The 22,076-nt window shown below is 44.4% G+C and overlaps 1 protein-coding gene across 1 annotated transcript in view; it reads left to right on the top strand.

Annotated features, from left to right (window-relative positions):
• USH2A (usherin) overlaps window positions 1–22,076 on the top strand; it is a 1,179,609-nt gene that overhangs the window by 820,231 nt on the left and 337,302 nt on the right. The window contains exons 44-47 of the mRNA XM_040430191.1: window positions 1,208–1,330; window positions 15,873–16,036; window positions 16,202–16,411; window positions 17,729–17,931. Coding sequence (XP_040286125.1) covers window positions 1,208–1,330; window positions 15,873–16,036; window positions 16,202–16,411; window positions 17,729–17,931 — 700 coding nt within the window. The remainder of the gene's footprint in view (window positions 1–1,207; window positions 1,331–15,872; window positions 16,037–16,201; window positions 16,412–17,728; window positions 17,932–22,076) is intronic.

The raw sequence follows: 22,076 nt of genomic DNA, 5'->3' as shown, positions 1-22,076 counted from the left end.
CTTTAACCAAGTGAGTTATCAAGATGAAAATAATGACAGCGAGCAGAGATCTTGATAACCATGAAGAACTGACCCAATATCTATCTACTATCTATCTATCTCATATCTATATCTATCTCATATCTATCTATCTATCTATCTATCTATCTATCTATCTATCTATCTCATATCTATCTATCTACTATCTATCTATCTATCTATCTATCTATCTATCTATCTATCTATCTATTATCTATTATCTATCTATCTATCTATCTATCTAATATCTATCCATCTATCTATATATCTATCTATCTCATATCTATCTATCTATCTATCTATCTATCTATCTATCTATCTATCTATCTCATATCTATCTATCTCATATCTATCTATCTATCTATCTATCTATGTATTATCTATCTATCTATCTATTATCTATCTATCTATCTATCTATCTATCATCTATCTATCTATCTCATATCTATCTACCCACCTATTATCTATCTATCTATCTATCTATCTCATATCTATCTACCCACCTATTATCTATCTATTTATCTACCCACCTATTTGTCTACCTACCTATTATCTATCTATCTATTTTACAGCTTTTCTATACCTAAATATACTTAAAATAAAAGTTCTCCTTGGTGTGCAGAACATTAGACCATGCCTCTGCAGCACATCGCTCCAAAGCCACACTACATTCAGATTAATGCAAATTGTCATTAATAAGAACTTTCTAACAGAGATCGTGCAGGAACTCAAATAATGAATGATTGCATATGTAGGATAAAAATATCTCCGCCATCTTACAGTCAGCCTATACAATGGACGCATAAAAATGCAGAATGCAATAAGATATAAAGTATCATTTAACCCTAACCCGGACTAGCGAGCAAATTGCCATCATAGATGAAAACACTGCCTCGGATACAGTGGAAGCGTATGAGATATAAGCTGAGGTGCGATATCACCGGTAGATGTAATTTCCGTGATAAACACCTCCAGTAGATTTTCTGTGTTAATGGATTTCTTAAAAAAAAATAACATTTTCATTCATTTATTTATTTTTATTTGTAGCTAAATAAGTTTGGAAACCCCAACCTGTTTATCTGCGCCATTGTACAGCTGTAAAAACAAAATAATGTTTGAAAACCGCCTGTTTTTTGTTTAATAATATTAGTCGAGATAATCCAGACGCTCTGCTTGTCTTTTGTGTTAGATATGAACTCCTGAGACGTACAATCCTGCAACCACTTACATCAAATCCCCCTGAAGATTTAAATCTGTGGCAGAATATTTACTCAGGAACTCAGTGGTTCTGTGAAGATAAGGGTCTTAGCAGGTGAGATTACAAAACGGTAAAAAAAAACAAGTGCTGGCATTTTTCATAGAGTATGTTGTCTGTGTGGAACCCAGTTTTATAGCCGCTCTCTATAGAAAGAGAAATTTTGTGAAATAGAACATGTGAAATGTATTTTTTCATAGTTTAAAGACAAAAAAAATAAAAAATTTCAAAAATGTCAATACAAACATTCCACATCAATTACTGTATAGACTGTTATACATTAGTATGGAATTTGCTGGTATTTATTCAATAAAGATCTTTTTTTTTAATTTATTGCTTTACATTGCTTTTTGGATTCTTTTATACATTAGGCTTTGTGGGTCATTGTGACCAATGCATGTCATAGGGCATGGAGAGAGGAAAACTATTAGATCAGTGAGGGGTCCTACTGCTGGGAACCCCACTGATCATGAGAGCAGGGACCCCAGAGCCTTCGGAGCCCCGAAATGGAAGGAGGTTAAGCATTTGCACTGCCACTCCTGCAGTTCCATTCATTTCTAAGGGAGTTCCAGAGACAGCCATGTACCATGCTCGCCAATTTCCAGAACTCCCATAGAGATGAATTGAGCAGCAGTTTGCATGCCCAACCTGCCACTCCATTTTGGGGGGCTCCAATGCATACGGTTCTCTATTATTGTGATTGTTGGGCGGCCCAGAGATAGGTCCCCCACCAATCTAATAGTTTTCCCCTATCCAGTGGATAACCAGAATACTCCTTTAATGTTTCCCCTTCGGTGAAACAGTTTTTGTAAATTTTTTAATTTTTGTATTTTTTATAATTTTTTATGTTATTTGCTTTCATTTTTAGTCCTCTTAAGGAACTTGAATCTTCAATTGTTTGTTCACTATGCTATACTTTTGCAGTCTATGAATTTTTACTTCGAAGAATAATCCCAGCAGACGTGTTGATTTTTCAATCCATGATATTCTTTTTATTCCAAATAGTAAAGTAAGTTTACAGGACGCGTTTCGGCCCGTCCAGCCTTCCTCAACTGCATGCCGTTGTGGAAGGCTGGACTGGCCGATACGAGTCCTGTAAACTTACTTTACTATATGGAATAAAAATAATATCATGGATTGAAAAATCAACACGTCTGCTGGGATTATTCTTCCAATTATTTGATGGGGGTTGCCCCTTCCCAAGCAGCATAATTGGAGGATCGTGAGCTGTCTGATTTGCACTATGAATTTTTTACTGGCTGCCTGTTCTCCCTTTCTCCTGGCAGGGATCAACGGGCAGTTTCCTATAGCAGGTCTGGGAGCCTCAGCAAGGCCTCAGATTACCATTGTAACCAATCAAAAAAAAGGAGTTTTGCTGTGGAGGTTCTGGTTGGAAGACAGAGGGAACCCCTCCCTCTGTCAAACCATTCATTGCTGCGGTTGCTATTGATCATGGCATCTAAGAGGTTAAATGACTGGGATCAGAATTGTCTCCAATCCTGGTCACCATGGTTAGGCCTCAGCTGTATTACTCAGCCAGCACCCTCCACATATGGAGCGGGCTCAGCTTGTCAGCGCACTCCATGCAGCTCTTGAACAACTTTGACGACGACGTACAGTGTGGGAAGGGTCATCCTGTGAGTAGCTGATAAATATAGGACCATGGGCGACCCAACCACTGGAAACCCCCATGAACCTAAGAATGGAGCGGTAGTGTGCATGTCAGTCCACCACTCCATTTGCTTCTAGGGACTCATGTAGATAGTAGTCCCATAGAAGTGAATGAGTGGTGGACAGACATGAGCACTACCACTCCATTCAGTGGGAGGACTCGGGGACTCCATTTCTGGATCTCCTGCAGTGTGACATTTAACTCTTACTTTTCATCATGAGATAACCCCTTTAGGAAGTCAGGCTTACAAGGTAGCTGGCTGTTGATGGCACTAGAAAGATAGTTTTCTTCATTCTGGAGAAGAGCTAATTGCCACATCCAAAGGGAAACATTACAGGTGTGAGACTGGGGCAGCATCCCACAATTTTACTATGAGTATTGGGCAGGGGGAAAGGTCATGTAATGATTTCAAGAATTCTATGGTCAGAATTTTTGTGATAATGGCAAGTTACACGTCTATAGAAAAAACATTGAGGTTGTCCCCTGTCTATCAGTTAGTAGGGGTTGCAGAGATGGGATTCCCATCTTTTAGATATGGATGGCATATCCAACAAATGCACGTCAATTACCTCAGTAGACTAATACGTGATTCTTAGGGTACCTGGCTGCACATGGTACAGATTTGTGTGCAGAAAATAAATCCTCACTAGTTATCTCGTTTTTGGGTAGTTTTAGATTTTTTTTAGATTTAATAAACACAGCAACAATTGACATGCTTCAGATTTCTAAATCCATATGGCGGGTCAATTTCTGCACCTAAGCAAAAAGCAAAATCTGCATGGTTCTGAATCAGGGCTCATGCACACGACCGTGGTTTTTTTCTGCACCTGATCCACATTTTTTGCAGAAACACCAAAACTAATTCCCATGTAGATATAACAGATCCATATATACTAACATAGTTAACAAAATAAAAAAAATCATGGATACCCACTGAACGATACAAAATAATGTACCAGTACACAATGTAATGAACCATACACAATTTTATTAGAATCATATAAATACTCACGATTGACACAACACAAGGTTAAAAACACAATTAAAAAAGCTCTAGGGCTGGTGGTGCATGATTAGTGGGTCAGGGAATAAAGTGCAAGATGCGATCAGCAAAGAAGACTTAGTTCATCAACAGTGATAAAATCACTAATTTAATCTATATAAAGAAAGAAAAGATGGTATATGCACAGACACAGTGTGTACCACTGGCGACACAGTGCGGCACACATCACGCATATAATAGTGCAATATAGAACAAGACTGAAAACTAGATAAAGTACAAGTCATCCGCAGACTAAAATGTCTGCACAGAGAAAAATCTATGAAGATAGTCTTACAATTATACTGACCACAATCCAGACCTCAAACCAGGCACCACCAGTCCACTCCCCGGGGCGCGCGTTTCGCGTGCTGCTTTCTCAAGGGAAGTGGCTACAATGGTGTCGACACTGGGTATATATGGGAGACACATTCAACAAAACAGATGGCAATGATGTTCATGGATTGGCCCAAACCTTTAGGCATGAGAGATCCACGCATGGGATAGGTGAAAGGTTGATAATCTAGCCCCAACCCATCTGTGCACAACCCCCTCTCACCTGTATATAGACTAATAATGGGCGCCGCTCGTTATATGGCGCATGAATCTCTGCTAAAGCGCCAGCAGGAGCGCAGGACGTGACGTCACACAGCGGCGCATGCGCAGTAGATCAGGCACGCCGCGGCAGCCCCGTTAGGTGAGGGCAACTGAACCAACTGTGAGGGGGAGCGTGATAAGGCTTTCAGCGGGCCGGCTGGACATCTATATGCATCATAACGGCCAAATCTCATGAGCTCATAATCACACCTTATAAATAATTTGATAAGACACATTGGAAATACATAATTATGAAAAATAATAATAATAATAATATCTCTATAATTGATAAAACTCATAGAAAATATCATAATGAATAATGTACACATTAAGGATGGCATAATTGTAAAAATTGTATAAACAAGGTAATCAATGATAGTAAGTGATATGAAAGGGTAATACAGAAATAATAGTAATTACCCATAAACGTGCCGTGATAGAACAAATAAATAAATAAATAAATTGGAGGGAATTAAAAGAGCAAAAGATAAGTCACATGATTAAAAAAATAGGAGAAGGAGAAAAATATAATTAAAGGTCCATGATTAAAAATCTAAAGTGCATGATTGAGACATAATATAAAAGCAAACAAATAGGATGAGTATACTCATAATAGCATATACATCTTATGCTGTGTGAGATGCGCCAATTGGACATGAGACCCAATTGGATGAAAAAAGTGGAAACGGCGGTGAAAAACCCACATCAGCTGGGCCACAAAACCGTAAGAAGTGAGTAAAAATTACATCACAAGTTAGGTGATGGTGCATGTGATGAATGAAATATCAACCCTACATAAGCACCAATACAAGTGAGCAACAATGCATACTATGTGAAGAAAGGGGTGAATAAAATACCCCATAGGTAAAGTGAAAAAAAGTAAAGAGTGGAACGAGCAACCAAAATAGAAAAAAAGACAAAAAGAAGTGCCACCCAACACAAATCAGTGAAAATGAACAGAAAATAGAACACGGTCTAAGTGATGGCACATGCAAAGGCCAGTCAATTAGGGACAAAATACATACCATGTAAGAAGAAAAGTAAAGTGAGTGATCGGTTCCAAGAATGGAGTAGAAAAAGACCGAAAAAACACCAAGTGAAGAAGAAATTGAAGAAAAGACATAATAGAACACCACATCTTATGTAGTTGTGAGAGACACATTATAAAGTGCACAAAATTTTAGGAATAGACCATGTCTCAAAAACGTGCGTGCACTACTAGCAAAGCACAGGTGCAATTAACATGTGACCAAAGTCATTTAGCAGCAGAACTTACCCCGGGGTGATCCAGAATATGGAAGTGACAGTAGCACCCCAGAGAAGAAGGGGGAACTCTGCCCCTAATGACACTCTTCACGATGTAAACATAGAAAACCCTCTATGCAATTCAAAAAATGTAATTAGAACTGCGGTCCGACTATAAAAACAGAAAGTTGCAGACCTATATGAATATAAAACAAAAGAAACAATTTTTTTGCAGATCAGATACAGACCCATTCCCTTTAATGGGGCCAATATCAGTGTTTTTGCAGATCCAGGATTTGCGGTCCACAAAAATGGCTACGGCCGTTTGCACGAGCCCTTACACTGCAGTTTTTCTGCACAAAATCTATGCAGAAAAAACATGCATAATATGCACCGTGTGCAAACACCCTTAGGGCTCATGCACACGACCGTATGTATTTTGCCATCCGCAAAAACAGATCTGCAAAAAATACGGATGACGTCCTTGTGCATTCCGTATTTCGCAGAACGGAACAGCTGGCCCCTAATAGAACAGTACTATCCTCGTCCGTAATACGGACAATAATAGGACAAGTTAAATTTTTTTGTGGAACGGAGATACCGACATATGGAATAGAATGCACACGGAGTACCTTTTTTGCAGACCCATTGAAATGAATGGTTCCGCATACGGTCCGCAAAAAAAAAGGAACGGACACAGAAAGAAAATACGTTTGTGAGCCCTTAGGCCCCTTGTGAGCATGAGCCCTTAGGCTGCAAATAGTTTGGCATTAGCTAGAATCATACTCACCTGCCCCCAGTGCCCTGCTCCTGTGATCTTTTAGTCCCTGGTTTATTTACTTCTGCCCAGGGTATGGATGGGGTAATGAGAACCACTTCAGCCAATGATTGCCCTCTGCAGCAATAAGTCAATAGGTGACCCAGCAGTGATGTGCCAGTTTTCTTTTATTAGGTACCACATGCTAAGGGGGGCTAATTAAAAAGAGCCATAATCCTGAAATACCCCTTCATGTATGTAGTGAGAGCACATAACATATTATAAAAAGCAGTCAGTAGCAGGCAGGAAATGGAGGAGTAAGTTGGAGACAAAGCCAGCATTAATCCTGCGAGTAACTAGCTAGACAATGGAGGTGATTGGTATTAGTAATAAGGGTACAACACCTCAATGGCTAGCTAGGACATCTGAAGCTGATGAGGGGCAAAAACCCTGAAACAACTATCTGAAGATGGCTGTCCTATGGAAAATACTCTGGTTTTGGCTCATGTTCCAAGATTTGTTTAAAGGGCCAGACAGTGTTTTATAGTGTAGCCATGCAATAGGTAGCACTAGACCGGATAAGAATTATTTTCATTATCCTTTTCCCAGGGAGCATTGCCTGGTTAATAAGACTTCCTATGCCAACTTGGTGGTCCTCACAAGAAGAGGCTATATTCCTCTTAAGAATGATGCATATAGAGAACTGTATATGAACTTAAAGACACTTGGAGGAACTAAATGTAGGCATGGAATCAGGGATAAATGCCTTTTAAAGCACAAGGCATATCGAAAATATACCTCAACACCAAGAATGAATCACTAAAGGAAGTAAATCTTGAGGCCTATCCTAAAGGAATTAGATGGAAAGGGGAGGTCAACCATAAAACACTTGGGATAGGATCTAAGAAGTAGGATGAAGTCAACCATGAAGAGCTTATATGACCTAAAAGGAAGCATGAAGTCAACCATGAAACACTTTTAGGACCTAAAAGGTAGAATGAAGAATCTCAATTCACTTATGGGAAATTATATATGATGTCAACTTCAATGCATTTTTTGGATTGAAAGGGAAACATGAGACAACCATAAAGCACGTATATAGGACCTGAAAGCCTGTACAGGGAGATCCCAAACTAAGAATGGTTTCAGGTCTTTTCATGGAAAATCTCAGAGGAACTGATTGGGATTGCTAAAGGTGACCATCGGGCAGGTATCTTTAGACACAGATGAGCATGTCTGTGTACATGTAGTTTCCATCTTAAAGAAAAGATTAGTGGTTTTCAGCCTGGGAACAGAGACGGGATAACGGACCACAGTGCCCATGTTGTGACAGTGGGGATCCCTTAACCCCTATTTTGCTCTCTGGTTAGTATTAGATCGGGTGGAGAAGTGAATGTCTATGCACGTAGCTTTCTTTATTATAGTTTATAAGAGTCACCAAATGCTAGGCTGTTTCCTCGTCCCAAAATATACAATAAAGGGACCATCAGAATCTTTTTGATGGTCATACCCTTTATGTTTTAATGAGACCCTTGGGTATGGTCCAATCTAACAATTTGGATATCGGGTAAGTAAAGGTTCTCTACCGCTATGTGTGAACCCAGCCTAATACCTAAGAGGGGTTTTCTGGGGTCCAAAAATTGTGGAAAAGGCCATAAACATTATAAAATGTTTCTGGTGCTGCAATGATCATGTATCCAACCGCAGGCAGTCCCTCACATATGTCACTACTAGAGTTGAGCGAACACCTGGATGTTCGGGTTCGAGAAGTTCGGCCGAACTTCCCGGAAATGTTCGGGTTCGGGATCCGAACCCGACCCGAACTTCGTCCCGAACCCGAACCCCATTGAAGTCAATGGGGACCCGAACTTTTGGGCACTAAAAAGGCTGTAAAACAGCCCAGGAAAGAGCTAGAGGGCTGCAAAAGGCAGCAACATGTAGGTAAATCCCCTGCAAACAAATGTGGATAGGGAAATGAATTAAAATAAAAATAAAATAAATAAAAATTTACCAATATCAATTGGAGAGAGGTCCCATAGCAGAGAATCTGGCTTCACCTCAGCAGAGAATCAGTCTCTTCATGCCATAGCAGAGAATCTGGCTTCACGTCACCCACCACTGTAACAGTCCATTGTCATATATTTAGGCCCCGGCACCCAGGCAGAGGAGAGAGGTCCCGTAACAGAGAATCTGGCTTCTTGTCAGCAGAGAATCAGTCTGCATGTCATAGCAGAGAATCAGGCTTTACGTCACCCAACACTGGAACAGTCCATTGTCAGATATTTAGGCCCAGGCACCCAGACAGAGAATCTGGCTTCATGTCAGCAGAGAATCAGTCTTCATTACATAGCAGAGAATCAGGCTTCACGTCACCCAACACTGGAACAGGCCACTGTCAGATATTTTTAGGCCCCGGCACCCAGACAGAGGAGAGAGGTCCCATAACAGAGATTCAGGCTTCATGTCAGCAGAGAATCAGTCTTCATGTCATATCAGAGAATCAGGCTTCACTTCACCCACCACTGGAACAGGCCACTGTCACATATTTAGACCCAGGCAGAGGAGAGAGGTCCCATAACAGAGATTCAGGCTTCATGTCAGCAGAGAATCAGTCTTCATGTCATAGCAGAGAATCAGGCTTCACGTCACCCACCACTGGAACAGGCCACTGTCACATATTTAGGCCCAGGCACCCAGGCAGAGGAGAGAGGTCCCATAACAGAGATTCAGGCTTCATGTCAGCAGAGAATCAGTCTTCATGTCATAGCAGAGAATCAGGCTTCACGTCACCCACCACTGGAACAGTCCATTGTCAGATATTTAGGCCCAGGCAGAGGAGAGAGGTCCCGTAACAGAGAATCTGCCTTCATGTCAGCAGAGAATCAGTCTTCATGTCATAGCAGAGAATCAGGCTTCACGTCACCCACCACTGGAACAGGCCACTGTCACATATTTAGGCCCAGGCACCCAGGCAGAGGAGAGAGGTCCCATAACAGAGATTCAGGCTTCATGTCAGCAGAGAATCAGTCTTCATGTCATAGCAGAGAATCAGGCTTTTACGTCACCCACCACTGGAACAGGCCACTGTCAGATATTTTTAGGCCCCGGCACCCAGACAGAGGGGAGAGGTCCCATAACAGAGATTCAGGCTTCATGTCAGCAGAGAATCAGTCTGCATGTCATAGCAGAGAATCATGCTTTACGTCACCCAACACTGGAACAGTCCATTGTCAGATATTTATGCCCAGGCACCCAGGCAGAGGAGAGAGGTCCCGTAACAGAGAATCTGGCTTCATGTCAGCAGAGAATCAGTCTGCATGTCCTAGCAGAGAATCAGGCTTTACGTCACCCAACACTGGAACAGTCCATTGTCAGATATTTAGGCCCCGGCACCTAGGCAGAGGAGAGAGGTCCCGTAACAGAGAATCTGGCTTCATGTCAGCAGAGAATCAGTCTTCATGTCATAGCAGAGAATCAGGCTTCACGTCACCCACCACTGGAACAGGCCATTGTCAGATATTTAGGCCCAGGCACCCAGGCAGAGGACAGAGGTCCCGTAACAGAGAATCTGGCTTCATGTCAGCAGAGAATCAGTCTTCATGTCATAGCAGAGAATCAGGCTTCACGTCACCCACCACTGGAACAGGCCACTGTCAGATATTTTTAGGCCCCGGCACCCAGACAGAGGAGAGAGGTCCCATAACAGAGATTCAGGCTTCATGTCAGCAGAGAATCAGTCTGCATGTCATAGCAGAGAATCATGCTTTACGTCACCCAACACTGGAACAGTCCATTGTCAGATATTTAGGCCCAGGCACCCAGGCAGAGGAGAGAGGTCCCGTAACAGAGAATTTGGCTTCATGTCAGCAGAGAATCAGTCTTCATGTCATAGCAGAGAATCAGGCTTCACGTCACCCACCACTGGAACAGTCCATTGTCACATATTTAGGCCCAGGCACCCAGGCAGAGGAGAGAGGTCCCATAACAGAGATTCAGGCTTCATGTCAGCAGAGAATCAGTCTTCATGTCATAGCAGAGAATCAGGCTTCATGTCACCCACCACTGGAACAGGCCACTGTCAGATATTTTTAGGCCCCAGCACCCAGACAGAGGAGAGGTTCATTCAACTTTGGGTTGCCCCGCAATATAATGGTAAAATGAAAATAAAAATAGGATTGAATGAGGAAGTGCCCTGGAGTAGAATAATATATTGTTAAGGGGAGGTAGTTAATGTCTAATCTGCACAAGGGATGGACAGGTCCTGTGGGATCCATGCCTGGTTCATTTTTATGAACGTCAGCTTGTCCACATTGGCTGTAGACAGGCGGCTGCGTTTGTCTGTAATGACGCCCCCTGCCGTGCTGAATACACGTTCAGACAAAACGCTGGCCGCCGGGCAGGCCAGCACCTCCAAGGCATAAAAGGCTAGCTCTGGCCACGTGGACAATTTAGTACGTGGAGGGGTGTGCACAGGTACTGTTCCACCATGTTATTGAAATGTTGCCTCCTGCTAACACGTTCCGTATCAGGTGGTAGTGCAGTTAGCTGTGGCGTGGTGACAAAACTTTTCCACATCTCTGCCATGCTAACCCTGCCCTCAGAGGAGCTGGCCGTGACACAGCTGCGTTGGCGACCTCTTGCTCCTCCTCTGCCTTGGCCTTGGGCTTCCACTTGTTCCCCTGTGACTGGGAATACTCTCAGTAGCGCGTCTACCAACGTGCGCTTGTACTCTCGCATCTTACTATCACGCTCCAGTGCATGAAGTAAGGTGGGCACATTGTCTTTGTACCGTGGATCCAGCAGGGTGGCAACCCAGTAGTCCGCACACGTTAAAATGTGGGCAACTCTGCTGTCGTTGCGCAGGCACTTCAGCATGTAGTCGCTCATGTGTGCCAGGCTGCCCAGAGGTAAGGACAACCTGTCCTCTGTGGGAGGCGTATCGTCATCGTCCTGCGTTTCCCCCCAGCCACGCACCAGTGATGGGCCCGAGCTGCGTTGGGTGCCAGCCCGCTGTAAACCTGATTCATCCTCATCCTCCTCCACCTCCTCCACTTCCTCCTCATCCTCGTCCTCCTCGTCCTCCAGTAGTGGGCCCTGTCTGGCCACATTTGTACCTTGCCTCTGCTGTTGCAAAAAACCTCCCTCTGAGTCACTTCGAAGAGACTGGCCTGAAAGTGCTAAAAATGACCCCTCTTCCTCCTCCTGGGCCACCTCCTCTTCCATCATCGCCCTAAGTGTTTTCTCAAGGAGACATAGAAGTGGTATTGTAACGCTGATAACGGCGTCATCGCCACTGGCCATGTTGGTGGAGTACTCGAAACAGCGCAACAGGGCACACAGGTCTCGCATGGAGGCCCAGTCATTGGTGGTGAAGTGGTGCTGTTCCGCAGTGCGACTGACCCGTGCGTGGTGCAGCTGAAACTCCACTATGGCCTGCGGCTGCTCGCACAGTCTGTCCAGCATGTGCAAGGTGGAGTTCCACCTGGTGGGCACGTCGCATATGAGGCGGTGAGCGGGAAGGCCGAAGTTACGCTGTAGCCCAGACAGGCGAGCAGTGGCAGGATGTGAACGCCGGAAGCGCGAACAGACGGCCCGCACTTTATGCAGCAGCTCTGACATGTCGGGGTAGTTGTGAATGAACTTCTGCACCACCAAATTCAGCACATGCGCCAGGCAAGGGATGTGCGTCAAACCGGCTAGTCCCAGAGCTGCAACGAGATTTCGCCCATTATCGCACACCACCAGGCCGGGCTTGAGGCTCACCGGCAGCAACCACTCGTCGGTCTGTTGTTCTATACCCCCCCCACAACTCCTGTGCGGTGTGGGGCCTGTCCCCCAAACATATGAGTTTCAGAACGGCCTTCTGACGTTTACCCCGGGCTGTGCTGAAGTTGGTGGTGAAGGTGTGTGGCTGACTGGATGAGCAGGTGGAAGAAGAGGAGGAGGAAGCTGAGTAGGAGGAAGAGGAGACAGGAGGCAAAGAATGTTGCCCTGCGATCCTTGGCGGCGGAAGGACGTGTGCCAAACAGCTCTCCGCCTGGGGCCCAGCCGCCACTACATTTACCCAGTGTGCAGTTAGGGAGCTATAGCGTCCCTGGCCGTGCTTACTGGTCCACGTATCTGTGGTTAGGTGGACCTTGCCACAGATGGCGTTGCGCAGTGCACACTTGATTTTATCGGATACTTGGTTGTGCAGGGAAGGCACGGCTCTCTTGGAGAAGTAGTGCCGGCTGGGAACAACATACTGTGGGACAGCAAGCGACATGAGCTGTTTGAAGCTGTCTGTGTCCACCAGCCTAAATGACAGCATTTCATAGGCCAGTAGTTTAGAAATGCTGGCATTCAGGGCCAGGGATCGAGGGTGGCTAGGTGGGAATTTACGCTTTCTCTCAAATGTTTGTGAGATGGAGAGCTGAACGCTGCCGTGTGACATGGTTGAGATGCTTGGTGACGCAGGTGGTGGTGGTGTTGGTGGTACATCCCATGTTTGCAGGGCGGCAGGTGCCAACGTTCCTCCAGAGGCGGAGGAAGAGGCCGAGGCGGCGGCAGCAGCAGAAGAGGCCGAGGCGGCAGCAGCAGAAGAGGTAGCAGGGGGAGCCTGAGTGACTTCCTTGTTTTTAAGGTGTTTACTCCACTGCAGTTCATGCTTTGCATGCAGGTGCCTGGTCATGCAGGTTGTGCTAAGGTTCAGAACGTTAATGCCTCGCTTCAGGCTCTGATGGCACAGCGTGCAAACCACTCGAGTCTTGTCGTCAGCACATTGTTTGAAGAAGTGCCATGCCAGGGAACTCCTTGAAGCTGCCTTTGGGGTGCTCGGTCCCAGATGGCGGCGGTCAGTAGCAGGCGGAGTCTCTTGGCGGCGGGTGTTCTGCTTTTGCCCACTGCTCCCTCTTTGTCTTTTGCTACGCTGTTGGCTCGGTCTCACCACTGCCTCTTCCTCCGAACTGTGAAAGTCAGTGGCACGACCTTCATTCCATGTGGGGTCTAGGACCTCATCGTCCCCTGCATCGTCTTCCACCCAGTCTTGATCCCTGACCTCCTGTTCAGTCTGCACACTGCAGAAAGATGCAGCAGTTGGCAGCTGTGTTTCGTCATCATCAGAGACGTGCTGAGGTGGTATTCCCATGTCCTCATCATCAGGAAACATAAGTGGTTGTGCGTTAGTGCATTCTATCTCTTCCACCCCTGGGGAAGGGCTAGGTGGATGCCCTTGGGAAACCCTGCCAGCAGAGTCTTCAAACAGCATAATCGACTGCTGCATAACTTGAGGCTCAGACAGTTTCCCTGATATGCATGGGGGTGATGTGACAGACTGATGGGCTTGGTTTTCATGCGCCATCTGTGCGCTTTCTGCAGAAGACTGGGTGGGAGATAATGTGAACGTGCTGGATCCACTGTCGGCCACCCAATTGACTAATGCCTGTACCTGCTCAGGCCTTACCATCCTTAGAACGGCATTGGGCCCCACAAAATATCGCTGTAAATTCTGCTGGCTACTGGGACCTGAGGTAGTTGGTTCACTAGGACGTGTGGCTGTGGCAGAACGGCCACGTCCTCTCCCAGCACCAGAGGGTCCACTAACACCACCACGACCATGTCCGCGTCCGCGTCCCTTACTAGATGTTTTCCTCATTGTTACCATTCACCACAATAAGAAAAATATTATTCGGGCCAATGTATTGAATTAAAATTCAGGCCTTTTTTTACAGACACCTAACACTATCTGGCTATCTATTTAGGTACCGTATTACACTAATACAGGCACACCAGTAATGACAGATTTAGCTGAATACAAATTTGAGGCCTATTATTTAGGCGCTAGGTGACAGGTATACGTTTACGGACAGAATTAGACTTGGATCTGCACTGTAGCGTGTGTGTGAAGTTCTTGAGAATTACCCTATCAGCACCTTGAATCTAAAATACCCTTTTAGGGATAGATTTAAAGTAGGCCTGATACAGCAGAAACCACTAATTTTGAGAATTGCAAATTTGGGAATTGTTTTTCAACCCAGAACAAAAACTGTGCTTTGACGGACACTAAATAACTTGACCAGCTAAAGCAGTAATGACAGATTTGGATTAATATAAATGTGAGGCCTATTTTTTAGGCGCTGGGTGAAAGGCTCAAGTTGCCCCTGATGTAGTATATGGCCAAAAAATAACCACACTATTGATGGTTAAATGCACTTGATGAAAGCTTGACCCTAATGTAGGATATAGCAAAAAATAACCACACTATTGATGGTTAAATGTACTTGGTGGTAGCTTGTGCTGGCGCACCACAAGCCACAAAATGGCCGCCGATCACCCCAGAGAAAAGTGACTGAAAAACGCTCTGGGCAGCCTAAAAACACTGAGCAATTGAATAGCAGCAGTTCAATGATCCACAGCTGGAGATCGATCACTGAATGAAGTCTTTTGGAGGAGTTAATCACTGCCTAATCTCGCCCTAACGTCGCAGAAGCAACCTCTCCCTACACTTGTATCAGCAGAGTGACGTGCGGCGCTACGTGACCGAAGCTTATATAGAGGCTGGGTCACATGCTGCACTGGCCAATCACAGCCATGCCAATAGTAGGCATGGCTATGATGGCCACTTGGGGCAAGTAGTATGATGCTTGTTGATTGGCTGCTTTGCAGCCTTTCAAGAAGCGGCGAACACTGAACCCGAACCCGGACTTTTATGAAAATGTTCGGGTTCGGGTCCGTGTCACGGACACCCCAAAATTCGGTACGAACCCGAACTATACAGTTCGGGTTCGCTCATCCCTAGTCACTACAGTAGAAAGACTGCGGTCTACAGCCACCTCTCACCACTGCCGATCAGACGTTTGGGAGCAGCTCCGGTTTCAGAACTACACCACTCCATCCATTGTGTGTTGGACAGATCTGGTTAGTGCAGTGCTGCTCTTTTTAAAATGCCCCTTTACACAATAGATGGAGCTTTGTGCAGTTTCATTGTTCCGGACCTACTCCGAAATAGCTGATTGGCATGGTGTCCGACCCTCAATATGAAAATATCAAAAGGTCTCTTGAAGGCAAGTCATTGGTTGCCACTGATCCATCTCAGAAAATGTTATTTAGGTTATTTTACTTTTTTGCTTTTACTTTTTGGGGATAAAGTTAATTTTTCCTTGAGGTTAATAGATAAAAAAAAATCAAAGCTCTCCATATAGACATCAAATATTAAACAACTATATCAAGTCTATGTATGAAACGGTTTCTTAAACAGCAGAGCTTAAATAAAATCCCCTGCGTCCATTATTTTCCTTCTCCTGTTTTTCAGGTACACATTTTATGAATACAAGCTGATTGTGTACAATTCTGTCGGATACACATCAAGTCCAGAAGTTCATGCAGCGACCCTTCCAGGTCCCCCTTTAAGGGGAAGTGATCTGACTGTGAAGACTGCTAACCACACTGCTATAGAAGCCTTCTGGACCAAGCCCTGTAAGTATAACATGTGCAATTCTACTATGAATATCTCATTATCTATCTATCTATCTATCTATCTATCTATCTATCTATCTATCTATCTATGTCATGGCTACATGTCTTTCTACAGTTGAATGTATCATTATATGTACCTAATGCTGCTATTGAATCTCTTTCCAGCCATACACGATTTACAAGGTGATGTCGATCATTACACCATTGAAGTAAAGTCACCCAAATATGAGAAGTCACTGAGATTCCCATCTGATGTGAACCGAGCAGTGATTGGTGGATTACATCCCAACACCGACTATCAGCTCTACGTGGAGGTCTCCAATGGACCCCACAGTATCAGCAGTGGCTGGGAACATGTCCGCACCTTAGATGGAGGTTAGCACTTCATTCACTCTGAGAAGTAAATGGATTGATTTTGCAAGGTTGTAAACAGACATCTTATTAAACCAGCAGAGAAAAAGGGGCTAAAATGTTAAAATGTTTAAGTGCATCATTGAGTTCAGAAAGGAGATGAATAAACTGGTCCTCAGAGATCTGTGTGTAACAGGGACTATTACCCCGGCCTGAACCTGGCCTCCATGTAGACCGCCATGCTGTGGAAGGTAGGACTGTCAGATAGATAGATAGATAGATAGATAGATAGATAGATAGATAGATAGAATGATAGAGAGAGAGAAAGATAGATAGATATGAGATAGATATGAGATAGATATTAGATATTAGATAGATATTAGATAGATAGATAGATAGATAGATATGAGAGAGAGAGATAGATAGATAGATAGATAGATAGATAGATAGATAGATAGATAGATAATGGATAATAGATACATATGAGATAGATAGATAATTAGATAAATAGATATTAGATAGATATGAGATAGATATTAGATATGAGATAAATAGATATTAGATAGATAATTAGATAGATAATTAAATAGATATTAGATAGATTAGATACATTCTCCTTTCCCAGAATATTCTTGGCTCAGTTTCTCCACAATCCTAACATACGCAGATGATCTGTCTAATCTCCTGACTTTATAAAACCTCGTTATATCAGGTGTAATATCGTTATCTCTTCAGCCCGTGTTTTGGGTCATTAAAAAAGCACCTCCAGTAAAGATTTTAATTTCCTGCTTAATCCGATAGGTTACCGCCATCTTGTTTATAAAATCGCCATAAATGCGTTCCCAGCTGACACCGTTCTCTCGTTTAAGCTTTGGAAATGTCATTTTTAAATGAGCTGGTCGTATTAACTACTGTGTGATCATCAACACTTGAGATCATTTACCTAACGATAATGCGGCACCATTGCTGGAAGTCGTTTACGGGGTGACGCGTCTAATGTTCCTTAGGTCATCCACAATTCCGTTCCACCATTACCTGGATATAACGGCTTTCTGCGCCGCCTCATTGTGATTGGGCTCCTCTCACCAGGACGGTACCAATACTACAATTCATAGTTAATCTGATTTTAATAGATAATATTCCTCCGGTCACACATGGGGGTTGAGATGATGAAGCATTATTATAGGCATGTGGCTATAATAGGGGGATTGAGCGAGGGGCCCCGTCGTAGGGCGGCAGACCACGCTGTGATACATTGTTTCCATACTAATATGCATTTGGTTACACAAGGTCTTTCCCGCAGACAGCTGGAGTGTACTCAGATTCTTCTATTAATTCCAGAGCCTGAGGGTATGCTGCCCCCAGAGGTTGTGGCAATCAACAGTACAGCTGTACGTGTCATCTGGTCGTCCCCTTCAAATCCAAATGGCGTTGTCACAGAATATTCCATCTACGCGAATGATAAGGTCTACAGGACGGAACTCAGGACGCCCCATGCCTTTATCCTGGGAGACCTGGCTCCGTATACAGTGTACAATATACAGGTGTGTACGGGGAATATCACAAGGTTTGGTAGAGTCTGATGTAGCAGAGCTGGGTTTGTCATTGGCTTCTTTTGTACTGAAATCGTACAGCAGGTGTGCCCCATACGGTACCTGCGCTGCGGGGTTGCATGCGGAAAATCCGCAGCGTTTGCAGTAGCAGCAAAGTTGATGAGATTTTTTTTTTTTTTTATTTCATCCACACACAGTGCAATTTCCACGAACGCATCCGCATCGGTGCGTATTTTAAATCGACAGCGCAGAAATGTATGCTGCAGGTCTTACTCTTGGCCGTGCACCTGAATGGCGCTGGGCTGCATTTCTGTGCACAGCAGGTGTGGCGTGTCATTGTGCAGGGAAAAGCAATGAGGGGGACAGATCTTTCGTTCTTAGGGTCGCTGGGGGTAGTGAAGCCAAACGAATTTACTTCTATCCGAATTTCCTTGCGCTTCATGGTAATGGATCTATTTTTCCTGAAATAACCGTAAAAAAAAAAAAAAAAAGCATACCTCCTCCATTTGCGTGCAAAGAGGCCATCTTGATTGCATAAACAGCGCAAAATCTCCTGTGGGGTGACATAGGACATCACCATGCCAGTCATCACGTCACCGTGCGAGATTTCACGCTGTGTCTTCAATTAAGATGGCCTCTTCGCACGCAAATGGATACGTTTGTTTTTTTTTTAACCCTGATTAACCCCTGAAAGGCCTAAATTGTAGCCTCAGACGCCGCGATCAGCGATTAACACGGCATCTAAAGGGTTTAATGGTGGGGGGGGGGCGACGTGATCGCTGTTCCCTATCATTGCGCCCGCTACTTACAAAGGAATGTGAATCCTTGCTAAGTAATTCGTCACAAATCGAATTACTCAGTGAAATTCTTCGAAGCAGCCAAATTTTATTTTTCATAACTTTGTTCATCTCTAATTGGGCGCCACAAAGGTCAGATGCCTGATGAAGGAGGTGGATCGCGTCCAAAAAGCGTTGCAAATAGGACAGTAAATTTAGGGTTTTTATACCTTCCCTGTTGATATTTTTTCACTTTTAAGCTACTTGTGACTGGAGTTGGTTTCAGTCATAAAGCGACTGCCCCCGGTTTATAAGAGGGGGGGGGGGGATACCCCTTTAATATCGGCACAGTGTACCAATGGCGCACTTGTCGCTCGGCCGCATTCAGATGCTGTCTTGTTACTGACACATATAACGAAAAAATGTGGCGCGTGGGCTTCATAAATATGAACTTTTGTCCAATGTGGTTTAAATGTATCTGCCCCAGTGATTTGTGCCAAGTGACAAACTCAGCTCTGACCGTAGAGATGTGTCATGTTGACCTGGCGTATTCAGTTCACAGAGTATGTACACCGGTGACTACTTCCAGCAGGAGCTACTTCGGAACAGTGGGTCGGCGGGAGTGCCCCCTGGTGGTTATCAGGTGTCAGACCCCGGTGAACAAATATTGATTGTCTATCATTAGCATTGGCCCCTTAACCAGTGTGTGATGTGTGATTTTTTTAAATATTTTTTTTAATATATTTACACACTGTAATTTTATTTGCTTGCTGTCAATGAATGTAACTGACAGCTTAACAGACTGGAATCTGGTTCATTACCCTACTTCTAGCTGAAGGGAAGCACCAGTCTCTATCCTGTCCATAATGTATCATCCTGGAGCCCTGACTTTGTGACTTACAGAAATCTGTCCCCACTGGGAAGTATTAGGCTCTGTTCATACTAGCCCCATGGTGTTCAATTTCAGTGAAGCTGCATCAGGTATAACAGATCCCGTTTTAAAGGAGCCTGTCGTCTTATAAAGCAAGAAAAGCGTGATTTGTGCCGTCAAAAACACTGAAACCCTGGCAGCATGGGACACGATGACGGTATATTACAGGTTTTAAGCCTCTAGAACAGGGATGCCCAACCTGCAGCCCTCCAGCTGTTGCAAAACTACAACTCCCAGCATGCCGGGACAATCTACAGCTATTGGGCATGTTGGGAGTTGTAGGTTTGCAATAGCTGAAGGGCCGCAGGTTGGGCATCCCTGCTCTAGATGTAAGCAAAAGGGTTCCTATTCATTGACTGCAAGCGGAGATCTTGAAAACAGTAAATAAGGGGTTATCCCATGGTTAATGTAAAAAGCGAAAATCGGACACCATATAGTATGTGACAGGGGGGCATGTCCTTTTGTTGCTTCTGCTGGTGGCAGTTAAAGGATGGAACTTAGCATGTGCGTCCACTAGTGTTGAGCAGGCACCAAAGTGCTCGTGTGCTCGAGTAGAACACTTCGCACAATGGGAGAACCCCAGGCACCCCCTGCTCTGAAGAGGGGAGGGGGTCGGGACTCTAGTTCGGCTTAGGAGTCCCGGCTCTGATTCCATATATAGATATGTCCATATATGGAGTCAGTGCTTGGGGACACCGAGTGTATTTAAATCTAATTTAGCCTCTATTTCAGAAAGGTTTCTGCCAGGATTCAAACTCCCGATCTTCTGTATTAGAGGCAAGGCACTTCTATTGTACTGTACTTCTACTGAGACCTATACAGTAGAAGTCTCATTTTTTATTTTTTATTTTTTATTTTTTGTGACTGGCTATGCAGCTATATAGTGTAGAGGTTAGAATTCTGGGCTGTGAATACAGAAGCTGTGAGTTCAAATCCTGTCACAAACTTTTTCAGAAATAGAGGCTAAACTTAATTAAACATATATATATATATATATATATATATATATATTGTGAGACAGTGACAGGTCTCACGCAGGTTGGAGGCAAGGAAGGGGTGGATAGTGCGGTCCACACCCCTGTTCCACCACAGGTGAGACCAGCTGGAGGTCCTCAGCCTGGCATAAAGCACCTCCCAGAGTGTCAGCAAGGGGGGAGTGTGTTACCTGTAAACAGAGGCCTGGAGGCTCTGTTTGTGTGGTCTCAGCTGGGCTAGGCTGAGGGACCACGAGGCTAAGTGACAGCCTGGAATTTGGGGGACGCAGTGTCGCCTGCGGTACAAGGGCCACAAGGTCAGAGTCGGGAGGACTGCTGGACCACAATCCCCCAAAAGGGACTTGCGTTTGCTAGAGCCTGGAGGCTGCTGGGCTAGCTAAGAAAGCCGCAGGTTATGACCGTGTCTGAACAGCACTCTATAGTTGAGTCAGGGATTCTACCCTATGTTTAGTTAGAGCCCAGCCGGGCAGGTATTTGTGTTATTGTTTGTTGTTGCTGGTGTTGCACAATAAATGCAAAGTTTGGACAGTATATCCGTGTCTGGTGAAGTAACCTGTGAGGATGACCCCAGGAGAAGAGCTAACCCCCCACAATATAGATATTTATACAATGAAACACGATGGCGGCACTGGACAAAAAGAATGGCGGGTGCTAGGTCCAAGGGTATAGCTGCTTACCCAGTATAATAGACAGGAAACCGGACAGCACTCCAGATAAAAATAAGCGGTTTATTCACCCATGTGGTGTAGGCAACGTTTCAGCTCATACAAAGAGCCTTTTTCAAGCAGTGAACACAAGTGCAACATGGGGTATATATAGTCCAACCCCTACATACAATAATCAATAAAGCAATTACATCAATCAACATATTGTGCATAAAAAAGATTATCAAAACTGTATTAAAAAGTCCAATATGCCTATGAAGTGCATATGGTCCATGTGAGGACATACCCATATAGAAGTAAAGTGCATACATATTTACAATCTTGTAAAATACAAGATAAAGTGCCAAGTGCAATAAATTGTATACATGTGTGCATCATCATATAATATACCAGTGGGAGGAGTGATGCGATACATGGAAATCTGAAAAACAATAACGTACCCTGTAGGAACACCTGAGTCCCACATGCAGACTATCGCCAAACTCGGCGTTCGGAAGATGCTACTGCGCAAGCGCCAGGTTGCGTCAAAAGCCTACGACATGAGGTCACAGAGCGCCATTTGTGGAGCATGCTCTCTAACTATAATCCACTCGAGCGGCCATTTTACAATAGGTGAGGCATCTACTGCCGTGCGCGCATGCCCATTTGTGCTAAATGCGCGCAGCGCCATCACGGAGTATGGCAGCTCGTCCAGAGTCATGTGTGCAGGGTATCTTGGAGGATAAATATATGGGGAGGCTGTACCCCATCAAAGGTACAGACCCTCTAC

Source organism: Bufo bufo, chromosome 4 (genome assembly GCF_905171765.1).
Source record: "Bufo bufo chromosome 4, aBufBuf1.1, whole genome shotgun sequence".
In the NCBI taxonomy this organism is placed as follows: Eukaryota; Metazoa; Chordata; class Amphibia; order Anura; family Bufonidae; genus Bufo; species Bufo bufo.
The sequence above is the reverse complement of the archived record's forward strand: the minus strand, read 5'-3'. Positions and strand labels throughout refer to the sequence as shown.